This window comes from Mobula hypostoma, chromosome 6 (genome assembly GCF_963921235.1).
Source record: "Mobula hypostoma chromosome 6, sMobHyp1.1, whole genome shotgun sequence".
NCBI classification, from domain to species: Eukaryota; Metazoa; Chordata; class Chondrichthyes; order Myliobatiformes; family Myliobatidae; genus Mobula; species Mobula hypostoma.
Genome location: NC_086102.1, coordinates 128,011,163 through 128,029,788, shown reverse-complemented (window position 1 = coordinate 128,029,788; position 18,626 = coordinate 128,011,163). Strand labels below are relative to the sequence as shown.

The 18,626-nt window shown below is 43.3% G+C and overlaps 1 protein-coding gene across 3 annotated transcripts in view; it reads left to right on the top strand.

Moving 5' to 3' along the window:
- nbeal1 (neurobeachin-like 1) overlaps positions 1-18,626 on the top strand; it is a 283,397-nt gene that overhangs the window by 199,925 nt on the left and 64,846 nt on the right. For all 3 annotated transcript variants that reach the window (XM_063051669.1, XM_063051668.1, XM_063051667.1), the window contains one exon: positions 408-553. In XM_063051669.1, coding sequence (XP_062907739.1) covers positions 408-553 — 146 coding nt within the window. The remainder of the gene's footprint in view (positions 1-407; positions 554-18,626) is intronic.

Below are 18,626 nucleotides of genomic sequence, written 5' to 3'. Positions count from 1 at the left end.
ATCCTTTTGCCAGTTAGCATAAATCTATGAATAGTGACTCAGCTGCAATTTGTCCTGATTTTTGTCAAACCTTTGATCATTTTTGTTCCTTTTGAACACCCTTTATTAAGTTTCCAGTTAATCTCAGTACTAAGAAGAAGAAACTCTGCTTTGATTCTCTAAGTAGCTGAAAACCCATCCCTGGTACTATCTTGGGAAATGTAATCCATGCTTACCACAGGAAGAATATATACAGAGGACTTCTCTCCAATGTAATCAAACTTCCTGACTTATCTTTCATTGACTTAACCATGCAATGATTTCAGATCTGATTTAAACTATGGAACGCTGTGTTGTAACTTAATTTTAACCTTCTTCAACCTGTGTGTTCACTTTATTTCAGTCCTCTTTTATTCCTCCTCCCACAGCAATGAGGAGGAGCAGAATCAGAAAGAAAAACTGGTGATTGCTGAAGATTGTGATCTGATCACCATTATGGATGTTGTTTCGGGACGCCTTGAAGTCACCACGCAGCACATAAACTTTTTCGATGGGAGTGTGGACAAAGTGGAAGGTAGGAGATAATCTGCAGAACCTGATGTGAAATTCACCTGCATTGAAACTAAAGGTGTGCTTGGAGAAAAGAATCAAAATCCAAATGTCGCTGATTAACTGGACTCTGACTCACACTTGTTACTCAATTATACTTTATTTTCTTGTGGATAAAGAGAACAGCCCTGTGACCACACTTTTCCAAAGTCTGAGCAGAGAAATTTTTATGCAGGATTGTTTAACAAATGTAAATAAACTGTATGTTGAAATTTCTTACTTGCAAGATCAATCACCGTTCACAAATGCAGATGTTAAAAGTCAATAGAAAGTACAAGTTAACAACCGATGGTACTTTGAATTAGTAAAGTAGTTGTTCTTTAGCTGGTGTGTGTTCCCTGAATCTTTCTGTTATATTATTGTGTTCTCTCCATAAGCCAAATGACTCCAGTTCCCTGTTGTGCAAAGGAAAGCTATGCTTTTCAAAGACTTCTCTTGCCAGGACCGTCTGCAATCTGTCCTTGCCTAAACATCATGTAACTCTTGCCTTGCTGCAACTTCCACATAAACATTACCTGACTGTGGTCAATTCAAACCTGTGTAAATTGCCTCAGTATACAGTAGAAGAATCGAGGAGAGTTGATGGAAATTTGGGGTGGATAAGAACAGTAGGATTAATGTAGGATTCCTGTAAATGGGTGATTGATGGTCAAAGAATATTCTTCCATTTTAAAGGGCCTATTTCCATGCGGCATAACTCCGTGATGCACAGTTCCTTCTGTACCTGACCAAGCAATGCTTGTAGGAAGATAGCCTTGCTTGATGTGCATTGCTATTGATCAAACATGGAGGGAATATGTTGTAATGCTAAGTGTATTGTCCTGATGTGGCTAAAATACCAGTCAAGCCTGCAGTGCAGAGTTTGACCTGAACAGAACCCAAATTGTTTATCAAAGTGGGAGTTGAACATAACCATAAAACAGTAAAAATCCTTTGGGCGTGGTTGGTTAGCTTAGCTATGATGACATATTGTTAAATCAGAGTTTTATTTGACTAAGGTGTGTTGTTTTCAGGGAGAGCATTTATATTTTGGACTTGTGTTCATTGCTTCATCCATTTGGTACCGCAGAAGGAGGACCTTCAGCCCTAGCAAATTTACAGTATCTCCTTGCAGAGTAGTCTATTCAGTGCCATTTCTCTACTGATTCTCCAAAGGTCTTCCAATAATATTTCACTAATGCCAAGCTAGTTTCCCTTTGGAATAAAAACAGGAAATGAGCATCATTTTTTTGAGAGAGAAACAGAGTTAGTGTTTCAGGTTCTGATGACCTGTCATCAGATCTTGAAAAAATCAAAATATAAATTTGAGTTTCAGGTGTCAGAGAATAAAGTGGAACTAGTGTGGACTGGAGACTTTGAGTGTTAGGGAATGGAGCACGTGTTAAGGAAGAGATGGAAAAGGAGTGACCTAGGTTCAGCCATCTTCACGTGCTTCATTAATGACAGATGTTCCTTCAGCAATAGAGATACTCACTGATGATTAGTAACTCTTCAGCAAAGGGGGCGAGAGATGGAATCGGATGCACATCAGCTCTGGCAGGGTTTGCAGGCCATTACTTCCTACAAAGCAAAACCTAACATCATGAATGCCAGTGAGGCTTCACTCCCAAATAGACTCATCACCTTTTATGTACACTTTGAAAGGGAGAATAAAACTACACCTATGTGAATCTCTGCAGCCCATTCCTACAGGCAGTGAGATCGAGACATCATTTGGGACTGAGCTGATACGTGGCAAGCAAATTCATCCCACAAAAGTGACTGGAATCAGAATCAGGTTTAATTATCACCGGCATATGTCGTGAAATTTGTTGTTTTGTGGTAGTAATACATTGCAATAAATTATATTACATTACTATAAATTATTTTTAAATATGTAATTGTCATTAAAAATTAAATAAATAATGCAAAAGAGAGGAAAAATTACTGAGGTAGTGTTCATAGGTTCATTGTCCGTGCTGAAATCTGATAGCGGAGGAGAAAAAGCTGTTCCTAAAACATTAAGTGTGTGTCTTCAGGCTCCTATGATGGTAACAATGAGAAGGGAGAATGTCCTGGGTGATGGGGCTCCTAAATGATGGATGCTGCTTTTTTGAGGCATCATCTGTTGAGGGTGTGGAGGGAGTAAGGCAGTGAGCTGAGCACGCATCCTTGAGGTGTGTCAGTGTTGATTGTCAGCGAGGAAGAGATGTTGTTTCTGATCTGCAAAGATGTAGTCTCTGGTGAGAAAGTTAAGGATCCAGTTGCAGAGGGAGTTATAGAGGCCTGGGCTTTGGAAATTTTAGATTAGACCTGAGAGTATGATTGCATTGAACTCTGAGCTGTAGTCAATAAATAGCAGGCTGATGTTAGTAAACAACAGGAATTCTGCAGATGCTGGAAATTCAAGCAACATACATCAAAGTTGCTGGTGAACGCAGCAGGCCAAGCAGCATCTATAGGAAGAGGCGCAGTCGACGTTTCAGGCCGAGACCCTTCGTCAGGAGTAACTGAAGGAAGAGTGAGTAAGGGATTTGAAAGGGGGAGGGGGAGATGCAAAATGATAGGAGAAGACAGGAGGGGGAGGGATAGAGCCGAGAGCTGGACAGGTGATAGGCAAAAGGGGATACGAGAGGATCATGGGACAGGAGGTCCGGGAAGAAAGACGGGGGGGGGGTGACCCAGAGGATGGGCAAGAGGTATATTCAGAGGGACAGAGGGAGAAAAAGGAGAGTGAGAGAAAGAATGTGTGCTTAAAAAAGAGTAACAGATGGGGTACGAGGGGGAGGTGGGGCCTGGCGGAAGTTAGAGAAGTCAATGTTCATGCCATCAGGTTGGAGGCTACCCATACGGAATATAAGGTGTTGTTCCTCCAACCTGAGTGTGGCTTCATCTTTACAGTAGAGGAGGCCGTGGATAGACATGTCAGAATGGGAATGGGATGTGGAATTAAAATGTGTGGCCACTGGGAGATCCTGCTTTCTCTGGCGGACAGAGCGTAGATGTTCAGCAAAGCGGTCTCCCAGTCTGCGTCGGGTCTCACCAATATATAAAAGGCCACATCGGGAGCACCGGACGCAGTATATCACCCCAGTCAACTCACAGGTGAAGTGATGCCTCACCTGGAAGGACTGTTTGGGGCCCTGAATGGTGGTAAGGGAGGAAGTGTAAGGGCATGTGTAGCACTTGTTCCGCTTACACGGATAAGTGCCAGGAGGGAGATCAGTGGGGAGGGATGGGGGGGACGAATGGACAAGGGAGTTGTGTAGGGAGCGATCCCTGCGGAATGCAGAGAGAGGGGGGGAGGGAAAGATGTGCTTAGTGGTGGGATCCCGTTGGAGGTGGCAGAAGTTACGGAGAATAATATGTTGGACCCGGAGACTGGTGGGGTGGTAGGTGAGGACCAGGGGAACCCTATTCCTAGTGGGGTGGTGGAAGGATGGAGTGAGAGCAGATGTACGTGAAATGGGGGAGATGCATTTAAGAGCAGAGTTGATAGTGGAGGAAGGGAAGCCCCTTTCTTTAAAAAAATGAAGACATCTCCCTCGTCCTAGAATGAAAAGCCTCATCCTGAGAGCAGATGCGGCGGAGACGGAGGAATTGCGAGAAGGGGATGGCGTTTTTGCAAGAGACAGGGTGAGAAGAGGAATAGTCCAGATAGCTGTGAGAGTCAGTAGGCTTATAGTAGACATCAGTGGATAAGCTGTCTCCAGAGACAGAGACAGAAAGATCTAGAAAGGGGAGGGAGGTGTTGGAAATGGACCAGGTAAACTTGAGGGCAGGGTGAAAGTTGGAGGCAAAGTTAATAAAGTCAACGAGTTCTGCATGCGTGCAGGAAGCAGCGCCAATGCAGTCGTCGATGTAGCGAAGGAAAAGTGGGGGACAGATACCAGAATAGGCACGGAACATAGATTGTTCCACAAACCCAACAAAAAGGCAGGCATAGCTAGGACCCATACGGGTGCCCATAGCTACACCTTTAGTTTGGAGGAAATGGGAGGAGCAAAAGGAGAAATTATTAAGAGTAAGGACTAATTCTGCTAGACGGAGCAGAGTGGTGGTAGAGGGGAACTGATTAGGTCTGGAATCCAAAAAGAAGCGTAGAGCTTTGAGACCTTCCTGATGGGGGATGGAAGTATATAGGGACTGGACATCCATGGTGAAAATAAAGCGGTGGGGGCCAGGGAACTTAAAATCATCGAAAAGTTTAAGAGCGTGAGAAGTGTCACGAACATAGGTCGGAAGGAATTGAACAAGGGGTGATAAAACAGTGTCGAGGTATGCAGAAACGAGTTCGGTGGGGCAGGAGCAAGCTGAGACAATAGGTCGGCCAGGACAGGCAGGTTTGTGGATCTTGGGTAGGAGGTAGAAACGGGAAGTGCGGGGTGTGGGAACTATAAGGTTGGTAGCAGTGGATGGGAGATCCCCTGAGCGGATAAAGTCGTTGATAGTGTGGGAGACAATGGCCTGGTGCTCCTTAGTGGGGTCACGATCGAGGGGTAAATAAGAGGAGGTATCCGCGAGTTGTCGCTGTGCCTCGGCAAGGTAGAGGTCAGTACGCCAGACTACAACAGCACCCCCTTTATCAGCGGGTTTAATAATAATGTTAGGATTAGTGCGGAGGGAGTGGAGAGCAGAGCGTTCCGAAGGAGTGAGGTTGGAATGGGGACAAGGTGCGGTGAAGTCGAGACGGTTGATGTCCCGTCGGCAGTTGGCAATAAAGAGATCCAGAGCAGGCAGAAGACCAGAGCGGGGTGTCCATGAAGAAGAGGAGGGTTGAAGACGGGAGAAGGGGTCATCGGTGGGGGTGGAAGAGTCTTTGCCGAAGAAGTAGGCTCGGAGACGGAGACGGCGGAAGAAAAGTTCCGCATCATGGCGAACACGGAACTCGCTGAGGTGTGGGCGAAGGGGGACAAAGGTGAGGCCCTTACTGAGGACAGAGCGTTCTGCCTCCGACAGTTGAAGGTCGGAGGGGATGGTAAAGACCCGGCACGGATGAGAGCTGGGATCAGAGGGGGGAGAGGGGAGGCTGGGGGTGTCAATGGAGAGGGGAGGGTTGGGGTGAGAGGAAGATGGAGCCTTTGAGGGCCCAGGAGTTGACGGTGGGATCTGAGGAAGACGGGGCTGCGGAGTGGTGGTGGGGGAAGGGGAGACGGGAGTCACAACAGCAGCACATAAAGACCCGGCCCAGAGTTCAAGGCTGGAGTTGCAGTTGGTGGTTGCGTAATCACTTTGAATGTGTCCATGGTCGTTGCTGGAGTCCGGGTTTTGAATATGTCCTGAGGTGTTGGAGCCGCCGAGATCAATGGCAGGGGCCGCAATTGAAAGTTCATGCCTGCTAGCGTCGGGACCGGCAGGCTCTGGAGTCCGTAGATGTAAGATCTTGCGATCTTTGCCTAACATGACAAAGTCAAAAAAACGGCGATTGCAGGCGTGGATCCGACGGAGGATGAAATAGCGGGTAGGACCATTACAGACGGCGAAGAAAGTTCCCGAAGGTGTGGAAGGGTCTGGGATAGGGACACCAAGTACCTCCTCATGGCGGAGAGCGTCGCCTTCAGAGCTTGACGGGAGAAGCGGCGAGAGGCAGAGTCAATAAAATGTGAGTACCTGGGATCCTCAGAAGGTCCAAATTGAGAGGCTTGGAAACGAATCCTAAAGCCAACTGGAGTAAGTTGGCGACGGAGGCACGTTCCAAGAAAAGATACATGGCTGTGATAGCGAGTTTGAGTCAAAGTGTGGTCGAAAAGTTGAAGAGCCGAAGAAATCACAGATGGGGAGCAGTGAGAGATGGTTTCACTGAACTCCCGTCGAAGAGAGGATCTAAACTTCTTCGGTGTAGGCATCACCGGAAGAGGCTTCGCAGTAGTGAATTTAAACGCAAACAACAGGAATTCTGCAGATGCTGGAAATTCAAGCAACACACATCAAAGTTGCTGGTGAATGCAGCAGGCCAAGCAGCATCTATAGGAAGAGGCGCAGTCGACGTTTCAGGCCGAGACCCTTCGTCAGGACTAACTGAAGGAAGAGTGAGTAAGGGATTTGAAAGCTGGAGGGGGAGGGGGAGATGCAAATTGATAGGAGAAGACAGGAGGGGGAGGGATAGAGCCGAGAGCTGGACAGGTGATAGGCAAAAGGGGATACGAGAGGATCATGGGACAGGAGGTCCGGGAAGAAAGACGGGGGGGGGTGACCCAGAGGATGGGCAAGAGTTATATTCAGAGGGACAGAGGGAGAAAAAGGAGAGTGAGAGAAAGCATGTGTGCATAAAAAAGAGTAACAGATGGGGTACGAGGGGGAGGTGGGGCCTAGCGGAAGTTAGAGAAGTCAATGTTCATGCCATCAGGTTGGAGGCTACCCATACGGAATATAAGGTGTTGTTCCTCCAACCTGAGTGTGGCTTTACAGTAGAGGAGGCCGTGGATAGACATGTCAGAATGGGAATGGGATGTGGAATTAAAATGTCTGGCCACTGGGAGATCCTGCTTTCTCTGGCGGACAGAGCGTAGATGCTCAGCAAAGCGGTCTCCCAGTCTGCGTCGGGTCTCACCAATATATAAAAGGCCACATCGGGAGCACCGGACGCAGTATATCACCCCAGTCGACTCACAGGTGAAGTGATGCCTCACTTAGTTAGTAATTCTGTTATCCTGTTAGTAATTCTATTTTCCTGGCGATTCAAGGGTGAATGGTGTGTCAGTGAGATTGCATCCGCTATAAACCCATTGTGGTATGAGGCAAATTACTGCAGGTCCAAGTCCTTGCTCAGGCACGAGTTGGTTCTAGCCATGACCAACTTCTGAAAGCACTCTATCACAGTAGATGTGATGTGAGTGCATCTGGACAATAGTCATTGAGGCAGCTCACTCTGCTCTTCTTTTTTTTTATATATTTGTTACTTTTTAATTTAAAATACAGAATATATAATGGATTACATTTTCCTCCATTTTGCTTTAGTATCGTACCCCCAAAACAAACCTCCCCCCACCCGCCCTCCCCGAACATATCATGGCAGCTAATATATTTACAACACAACAATTCACAAATATAATTACGGACATTTCACAACCATACCCCCACACTACTTCAAGACAATGGCTCACACACATCTGCAACATGTCAGATGATCCAAAATACACTCATATTTACAATTCATCAACCACCCTGTGAGGTAAATTATAAGCGTGTTAAATGAGAGGCAACTTCCCAAGTACAATCAAATGCCCTCAACTAGTAGGTAATTCCTTAAGACTCCCAAAATATGATAAGAAAGGTCCCCATTTCGAATAGAACTTTTTCACAGACCCCCTCAAAATGAATTTAATCTTTTCTAATTTCAGAAAAAACATTACATCTTCTAATCAAGCAGCAGCAGTTGGGGGATTGGCAGATTTCCAAACCAGCAAAATTCTCCTACGGGCCAATAGCGATGTATATGCAATGATATCCCCGACTGGCTTGCATTTAAACCCAAATCATCATCTGCCACACCAAATACAGCTATAAGCGGGCAAGGTCTCAGTGTCACCCCCAAAACCTCACTGATAATTTTAAAAACCAGTGTCCAATAGTCATCAAGCCGAGGGCATGACCAAAATGCATGTACTAAACCAGCTGGAGAGAAGGAACACCTGTCACAGCCAGTGTCTCTCCCAGGGTATATGTCTGCAAGTCTGGCTTTACTTAATTGTACCCTGTGTAAAACTTTGAATTGTATGAGCACATGATGATGAGAAATGAACCCTATTCAATACTTTTGCCCAATATTCCTCCGCCAGGCCCATGCCGAGGTCATCCTCCCACCTACTCTTAGTTTTGTTTAGATCTTGAACTCCCAAAGACATCAGCTGAGAGTATAGTTCAGAGATCATCCCCTTATTGTTAAAGCTAAGAGTGAATTTTTCCCATAACATAGCAGGTGGTAGAACAGGAAAAGAGGGAAATTTTTCCTTGACAAAGTGGCGAATCTGCAGGTATTTCAAAAAATGATTATGCGGAAGGCCATACTTACCGCGCAGGTTATCAAAACTATCAAATATGTTATCAGTATACAAATCCTTAATGCGCATAAGACCGTTCAAACCCCATTGTCTGAAAGCTGAATTGAATGTGGAGGGAGGAAATAAATGGTTTTTATGAATGGGGCCCAAAACTGAAGCTGATATGAACTTATAGTGGCAGTGAAATTGATTAAAAATTTTGAGGGTGGAGAGCACGACCGGGTTAGATGTGAATTGAGAGGATTTCAATGGTAAGGAAGAATACACCAAAGCTGGGAGAGACAAGGAGTGGCAAGACCGTGACTCAAGCAGGCACCAGATTATATCTGGCCGGTGAAGCCAAAATAATTCTTTTTGAATGTTCGATGCCCAGTAATAATGAATAAAGCTGGGAAGACCCATTCCACCTACGTCATGACCTCTTTGGAGAGTGTGCTTATTAACCCTTGGGACCTTATTTTCCCAAATAAAGGAGGTTATAGCTTGGTGGACTGATTTAAAAAATAACTTAGATAAGAAAACTGGCAAACGCTGAAACAAATAGAGAAATCTAGGAAGTATAGTCATTTTCACTGATTGAATTCTCCCAGCTATAGTAAGGGGTAAACTGCGCCATCTCTCGAAATCAGCCTTCATTTGGCTAACCTGAGGCCTGTAGTTAGCTGCAAACAGAGATATAAAAGAGTGAGTAATATGTATTCCTAGGTATACAAAACCATCTTGAGATAAAGGAAAAGGCAAGGATTCCTGTCAGATCTGTAGGGCCAAGTTATTAATGAGAAAGCATTTGCTTTTTTGAAAGTTCAGTTTATAGCCAGAGAAGGCTCCAAATTGACCTAATAATGACACAATAGCAGGACTACTACCTACAGGGTCGCTAACATAAAGTAAGAGGTCATCAGCATATAGGGAAACACGGTGTTCCATGTCCCCTCTTCTAACACCTTGAAATAATGTAATTGACTTAAGTGCAATAGAAAGAGGCTCAATTGCAAAAAGAAGAGGGGACAATGGGCAGCCTTGGCGAGTGCCACGTGTTAATGGGAAATAGATCGAAAATAATTTGTCTGTATACATGCTAAAGGCGAGTGGTATAATAGCTTAACCCAAGCTTATAAATATTCTGCCAAATCCAAATTTCTCCAAAACACTAAACAAGTATACCCATTCCACTCTATCAAATGCCTTCTCCGTGTCCAAGGAGATAACAACCTCTGGACTTGGAGAATCACTGGGTGAATAAACCACACCAGCCAGTCGACGGATATTAAAAAAAGAATCGCGATTTTTAATAAAACCTGTTTGATCATCTGAAATTATCTTGGGAAGGGGACGTTCTAAATGACATGCAAGCACTTTAGCCAAAATTTTCACATCTACATTCAAAAGTGAGATGGGGCGATATGATCCACATTGAGTCGGGTCCTTGTCCTTTTTAAGAAGTAGTGAAATAGCTGCCTGTGAAAGAGAAGGGGGTGACGAGCCGTTCTCCAAAGATTCCTGAAACACTTCTAGAAGGACCGGTATAAGCTTATCCTTAAATTTCTTATAAAATTCTATTAGATAACCATCAGGACCTGGGGACTTACCACTCTGCATAGCCGTAATGGCATTATTAATCTCTTCCTGCCCAAGAGCCCGATCTAGGTTCTCCACTTCCTCTGGTTCAAGAGTTGGTATTTCCAAATTATCTAAAAAACATTCCATATTTGTTTTATCTGAGGGGAACTCTGAGGCATACAGAGAGGAATAAAAAGTTGCAAAGATGTTATTAATCTCTTTTGGATTGCTTGTCAAGTTCTGGTGCGTGTCTTATCTGGGGAATAAGTCGTGATGCAGCTTGACGTTTCAACTGATGAGCCATAAGCCGGCTCGCCTTGTCACCATATTCATAATAGAGGCCACGTGTCTTAAGAATTAATTGTTCTGATAGGTTTGTAGATAGAAGATTAAACTTCGCTTGCAAATCAACCCAGCTTTTATATAATTCCGCAGTGGGTGCCCCAGAATATTTTCTATCCAGGTCCAAAATAGATTGCAATAACACTTGCATTTCCTTCCTATGCTCTTTATTGGCATGTGAAGTACAAGATATTATTTGACCCCTCAAGTAAGCTTTTAAAGTTTCCCAAAGTAAAGAGTACGATACCGACTCAGTTTTGTTAGTCTCGAAGAATGTGTCAATGTTAGCCGATATATAACTACAAAATTTCTCATTAGAAAGCAAAAGGGGGTTAAGTCTCCACAGAGGCCTTTCCCTAACGTTTAAAGGAAAACATAGGTCCAGTTTCACGGGCGAGTGATCAGATATAACTATAGCAGTGTATTCAATTTGTCTAATCATTGGTATCAAGGAGTTATCTATAAAGAAATAGTCCAGCCTGGAATAGGAGTGGTGAACATGAGAGAAGAAAGAGAATTGCCTAACTGATGGATTCAAAAATCTCCAAGGATCCATATGACTATTTTGTTGCATAAACATCGAGAAGGCCTTTGCCATGCCAGAAAATGTTCCCCTAGGGCAAGACCTATCAAACAGTGGGTCAATAGCACAGTTCAAATCTCCGGAAAAGATTAGCTTATGTGTATTTAGGTTAGGTATTAATGACAAAACCTTATTTGCAAATTGGACATCGTCCCAATTAGGAGCATAAACATTTACCAAAATAACTGGTATCTGAAAGAGAGAGCCAGAGACTTATAATAAAGCGACCATTAGGGTCACTGATTACATCAGATGATGTGAACTGCATTCTTTTGGTGATTAATATTGCCACCCCTCTGGACCTACTATTAAATCTGGAATGAAAAACCTGACTAATCCATGCTTTACGAAGTCTATTATGGTCCTCCACTCTTAAATGTGTCTCTTGTAGAAATAGTATATCTGCTTTTAATTGTTTCAGATGAGAGAAAACTTTAGCTCTTTTAACCGGACCATTGAGCCCCTTTACATTCCAAGAAATAAACCTCACAGGGTGGCCTCCGTCAGCAGCACTCACGTTAACCATATCAAAAGACACACAGGGCCTACAATCCAAAACAGTGCGAGGGCATAAATTGCACAGAATAACGCACAATGAAAAGAAAGTCTGATCAATCCGTAACACACAAAGGAATAAACTGCCATGATAATCCCCCAAAACACTCCCCCCACCCCTTTACACAAACAGCAAAAAAAACCCAATTAACCCCCGAAACCTAGATCTACCTCCCCAATTGAGGATGATCGCAGGCAGTACCCAACAAAAAACTTCCAAGGCGTTCCCCATACAACCCAACTTTCAATCTAATCTAGGGTGGCTCCTCTCCTTAAATATATCCTATCACTTATACTACCTTTAATATAACATATAGGCTAAAGATAACACAGGTCAAGCTAAGCATTAAAAACAAAAAAAAGACCACTGGGCAACTTAAAAGCCCGAGATACAAATCCCAAATATTTACATTTTGCTGGTTGAAAGTTTTTGTTAATCGGTTTCGGCAGCATAGCAGTTCGACCCGATCACGTTCCACAAATTAAACTGGAAAAAATGAACAAAGAAGTGGATTGTGAAAATTAACAGTTTGCCTCGGCATGAGGCTCCTTCCATGCTGCATGAATAACCTAAAAAAAAAAGTCATTGCTCTTCTCGTTCTTCTTCTCCCCAGCGCGAATGGTAAAACTCTGTGGCCGCCTCTGGTGTATTGAAATAATGCTTTTCACCTTCATGCACGACCCGGAGCTGGGCAGGATACAAGAGGCCAAACCTGACCCCTTTCCCGTAAAGCAGGGATTTCACCTCCTTGAAAGCTGCTCGTTTTCTCCCCAGCTCCGCACTAAAATCTTCACAAAAAAAACACGTGGTGTCCACGGAAATACAGCTCCTGCTTCCGTCTATTGATGATGCGTTGCTTATCTTGAAAGGAGTGAAAGCAAACCAGGAACGTTCTTGGTCTCGTTTGCTTGGCTCCAGAGGCACCGGATGGTTTACGTCCAACTCGGTGAGCACGCGAAAGTAGGAGAGGACTTGGGAAAAAATTTGTCCCCAGCACTTCGTCAAAAAACTTGGTCATAAATTTAACAGGGTCCGAACCTTCCAAATTTTCAGGAATGCCGACTACTCTCAAATTGGATCTCCGCGATTGATTTTCGAGGTCATCAAGCTTTCCCTTCAGAAACGCATTTTCGCTCTGCAATGCTGCAATGGCGGCTTCGGCGCTCACCAGTCGGTCACTGTAATCATTCAGGCCGTCTTCAACCCCACGAATGCGTTCGTCGTGTGACTCGTAAGAAGACATAATTTGTTCCATGGTAGCATTCACTGGTGATAAAGCATCTTCAAGTTCTCTTTTTAGGGCAGAATGCACCGCTTGCGTCATGTCAGTAATAAGTACTAAACTAAGCCTCTCCAAGTCATCGGGCAGCGCAGGTCCGGGTCCAGCTCCAGCAGCGTGCAACGGCGCCATTACTGTAACATCCGCCTTCTTGCTCGAGGCTTCGCTATCTTTTTCCCCAGTTTTACTTCGAAGGTACATTCTACTTGCCATTTCAATGTCCAGCTATGTCCCACGTTGTTCACAATGGTAAATATTCAGTTATCTCGAGCATACGGCAAAGATAAATAGGAAGATTTTCAATAAAAATCGGGAGCCACACTCACACGCACTGATTCACTCCATACTCGACCCCGGAAGTCACTCTGCTCTTCTTGAGCACTGGTATGATTGTCACCCTTTTAGATCCTCTGATTGTAGCAGTGAGAGATTGAAATGTCCTTGAACGATTCCACAGTTGATTGGCACAGGTTTTCAGAGCCCTACCAGGTCACCATCAGGGCCTGATGCCTTGCAAAGGTTCACCATCTTGAAAGATGCTCTGACATCGGCCTCTGAGACACAGATCACAGGGTCACCAGGTGCTGCAGAGATTCACATCGGTGTAGTCTCCGTTTCAAAGCGTGCATAAAAGGTGCTGTGTGCATCAATGAGTGAAGCATCATAGCCATTCACGATATTAGGTTTTGCTTTGTATGAGGTAATGGCCTACAGACCTTACCAGAGCTCATGTACATCCGATTCCATCTCTAGCCTCAACTGGAATTGTTTCTCACTCTTAAGATAGCCTTCCGTAGGTCATACCTGGACTTCTTGTATAGTTCTAATTCACCAATCTTGAATGCCACAGATCTAGCCCTCAGCAGACTACAAATCTTCTGATTCATCCATGGCTTTTGATTTGGGTTTGTCTGGTATGCTCTTGAAGGCACACACTCACCCACCCAGGTGTTGATGAAGTTGGTGACAACTGTGGCATATTCATTCAGTCACAAAGATGAATTCCTGAATATTGTCTCATCAATTGACTGAAAACTGGCCTGTAAACGCTCCTCCACTTCCCTTGATCATACTTTCTTGGTCCTCTCCACTGGTGCTATGGTCTTTAATCTCTGCCTATATGCCAGGAGTAGAAGTACAGCCAGGTGATCAAACTTTCCAAAGTGTGGGCATGGGTTGGCACGGTAAGCATTCTTGATGGTGGTATTACAGTGAATTAGCATCCCTAACAAAAGGGCACATAACAATTTGATGTTCACATTCAGATTCATCGCCAGCATGGAATTCCCCACGACTAACATTCTAGAGTCACCATTGAACAGATGTTGGACCTGTTCCTGCCACATAAATACCATGGTAACAAGTGCAGATCACCATCTGGGTATCTTGCAGCAAATATTCTCCCTTGAAATTCTGGAGCATTTCTACCATTTGCAAAGCAAAAATCAGAGTCATGACTGAATATTCTTCATTTAGTTTAATCATTGCAACTCCAACAACTTTCAGAGCTTGACACAGTCCAGGACAAATCAGCCTGTTTAATGGGTAATACATCCACCATCCTAAACAGTGATTCCATCCGTCACTGGTGTACGGTAGCTGTAGTATGCACCCTCTTCATAATGCACTTTCTCGACTTGCCTAAGCAACTTGATAGCAATTCCTAAATCAGTAATCTCTATTACCAAGAAGCATAAAGAGCATAAGACCATAAGATATAGGAGCAGAAGTAGGCCATTCCGCCCATCAATTCTGCTCTGCCATTCAATCATGGGCTGATCCAATTCTTCCAGTCATCTCCACTCCCCTGCTTTCACCCCATACCCTTTGATGACTTGGCTAATCAAGAACCTATCTATCTCTGCTTTAAATACACCCAATGACTTGGCCTCCACAGCCGCCTGTGGCAACAAATTCCATAGATTTACCACGCTCTGACTAAAGTAATTTCTCTACATCTCAGTTCTGAAAAGACGTCCTTCAATCCTGAAGTCGTGCCCTCTTGTCTTGGAATCCCCTACCATGGGAAATAACTTTGCCATATCTAATCTGTTCAGGCCTTTTAACATTCGGAATGTTTCTATGAGATCCCCCCTCATTCTCCTGAATTCCAGGGAATACAGCCCAAGAACTGCCAGACGTTCCTCATATGGTAACCCTTTCTTTCCTGGAATCATTCTTGTAAATCCTCTCTGAATCTTTCTCAGAAAGCCAGCAAGTGCACAGGAATACCAACATCACTTAGAGGGAAATACGATGTGTATTATTTACATCTTTTTAGTACTTACACCGGTGGATATTTTGCATTGACATTTTTAAAAACTTTATCGATATTTTGTTTTGACGATGAACACAAAAGGTCATATTTAAAAGGTACTTAGTACAGACCTAAGCTTAGGTAGAGGGATATGGATCAAATGCAGACAAGGATTGACAGCTTAGTCAGTATGGTCCAGTTGGGCTGAAGGGCCTATTTCTGTGCTGTATCACTCATATATATAATCTTGGTACCCAACAACCTTGTGAGAGTCCTTTCACCAAAAGGATTGCAGCAATTGAAGAAAGAAGTTTTGAACACCTTCTCAAATGTTGGTAAGAGGTTGCAGAATTTCTATCCCTGTTGAGGTGAGCCAGATCTTAAAAAAGCTTCCTTTAATGTACTTGAATTAGAAGAAAATCACAATAAGAAAAAACTTAATTCTTACTGTGCAACTCTTCCTCTGCTTGAGATTCACGATGGGAGAGGTACAGTTCTTGAGATATTTTGGGTGATTAATGTTTTGCCTGCAGTTCTTCCAATGTGCCAGGAGAAGTGATGGTAAGTAGTGATGCTGTTAAGAATTTAAGGGTTAAACATGGTAAAAGCAGATGGGTTCTTCCTGACAAGCATGTGACTTACAAGTTGTCCAGTGGTGCTCTGAAGATCACTTGCCAACTGGCTGTAAAAAGTTGGGAAGTTGTTTAAAAAAAAAGGAAAAAGCATGATATTAAACACTTAAAAAATGAATGGTTGAAGGCAAAATTCCAAACAAACCATCTTGAAATTAAGTTAATAAAGCCAAAGAGCTCACTCGGGGCAATAAATAATGTGTGTTAAAATCTTGGAACATTTCATTTTGTATTTTAAAGGGAAGCTGTTTGGGGTTTGGTTGAAAATCATGTAGTCTCTTGTGAAAATAATGTTCATCTTGTGACTGGTGTAATAACTGGATATTATGCTGTTGACATGGATGTGATTGAGGATGGACGCAGAGTACTGAAGCTGTTTGGTTGGAAACTAATATCTATTGTCCAGATAGAGTTAACAGATTTAGTGTAGCAATGTATTTACTAGAATTGTCATTGGACACACTGGGATTTTTTCCAGCACTTAGCCCCATTACCTAGACTTTCTCAACAGTATGGTCTTATAATGCATTTTTTGTTATGCATATTGAATTCCCTTTTCCAAGGCCTGATTAACTTTGGTTCAATCACTGCAGGCAAAGTCCCAGATTATAACACTGAGTAAAAAGGTTTTTCTTTATATCTCCTTTGTCCCATTGCAAATCTGTGTCTCCTGGTCTTTCACGATCCTCTGTTAAAGGTTCAAAGGTACAAAGGTACAATTTAATGTCGGAGAAATGTATACAATATACATCCTGAAATGCTTTTTCTTTGCAAGCATCCACAAAAACAGAGGAGTTGCCTGGAAGAATGAATGACAGTTAAATGTTAGAACCCCAAAGTCCCCCCCCAGCTCCCCTCCCTCCCACGTGTAAGTAGCAGTGAGCAACAATCCCCCTTCCCCCACCAGCAAAAATAAAGCGCACCCACTACCAGCACTCAAGCATGAGCAAAGCAACAGCAAAGACACAGACTTGCAGTTACCCCAAAGACTACATTGTTCACCCGATAATTCGACATGCTGCAGGCTCTCTCTCTCTCCTAATAAGGGAGAAAGAAGTGACTCCATTTTCCAACGAGCGGGGAGACATAACAATCAACTCGCTGGTTTATGATGTTAAAAGTCCATTACGTTGCTTTTTTCGAGCACTGTGCCCATAGATCCCTCTAAGCTGTGCACGTGTCTGCGTGCACGCGTTTTTCAACCAGCGCACAAAGGAAATTAATGTGCACATAAAAGGTTAGTTACTTAAAATAATGTAATTAATAATTATTGAAAATAATCTTTTAGCTGACTGTTTCTGTTAACTAGTTAGTCGGTTTTTCAAATACCACAATGCGCGTCACTAATTTACCTCACCTTTCCTGTTCCGGTTTGTACAGCTGCATCATGGCAGCAGCCATATTTGGCGGACAGTGTTCATATCGTAAAGTTTATAAAGGTCTGTTTCAAATCCTGTAGATAGCTTACTAAGTTTTTATTGGAAAAAAATATTGATTCACTATGTCGAATTCAAAAGAAGCGAAGGGCGTGAAGTGCAAAAGAACTGTAAATTTGTTTAAAGTTGAATGGCTTAACAAAATAGTAGAAACTGCTACACCAAAAGCTCATGAGGTCATGAACGTTCAGCTACGAGAAATATTTATGTATGATTCGGAAACTGGAGTTATCTGTTTGTATTGTCATGATACGAAAGTTGCTGGAGAATTTGCTAGTGGAAAGAAGTGGGATGATATTTGGAAACTTAACTTTTTGAAACGTCATTTGGCAAGTAAATCGCATTTTGACGGTGTACAAAAGCTCAGGCAACAGAACCCGTCATTACCCTTTATAGGAGTGCTACGCATGTTGCAGTTGAGTGCAGATGAGCTAGAGCGAAGACGATCAAACCCAGAGAAGATCAAAGTTGAGGTACAAGAATGGTCAGCTTTTTGATTTCTCCGCAATTGCAGATTGTGACTTCACATTTGGCGATGAATAAGTTAATGCCTTATATCTAAAATATCATGATTTTCTAGCTGAAAATATTGTAATAGTTAGACAGTTTAATGATTTCAAATTTTCCGTGCAAGAAAAAATTAAATCCAAACCGATTTCAAACTTTGCTCAAATGGTGGCATTTGTACTTCAAAATGAACAGTTTTGCGACCTTGCATAGTTGATGGACACTGGGGAAACCTTTCTTGTGTCTAGTGCGGACTGTGAGTGAGGTTTTAGCCTAATGAATCAACTCAGAAACAAGCTGAGAAGCTGTTTAGGTGAATGTCATTTGGGTATATTAATGAGAATCAAAAGCTATCAATTGGATGGAAGTTCTATTAGTCTAGATGGAGTTTACAAAGAATGCGTAAATGCCAAAGACAGGAGAGAGGAAAAAATAACTGAGTGACTTAAATATGTATGTTGTTTTGTTGTTACTCTGTGCAGTTATATGTCAAATATTTTGTAAACCTACATAAACTGTGCCATGTGTGCATTCAGTGTGCACATACTTTTGTCACAGGAAAAAAATTTGCACAACATAAGATTTTTGCGCACACTGACTACTAAAAATTAGAGGGAACATTGACTGTGCCTGAAGATTGCAAGGGTCCTGGGTCCCTAGGCACACAGCAGATGTTCTGACTCCCCCAATGACACACGGGTCTCCTGTGGCGACACCGACCCTTGATCCGCCCGTCTCCAGTTCCTCGAGATCCCAGGCTTCTGAATCCGTGCAGAAATCTTAGGCCAAGCCTTTGGCATGCCGACTGGCGGCCAATTGTGGAACACTGAGAGCAGGTCCCATTCCTGCAAAGAACCGAAGTCAGCGTGTAACTCCAGGTCAAGGTCTTCAAAAGAACCCTGAAACA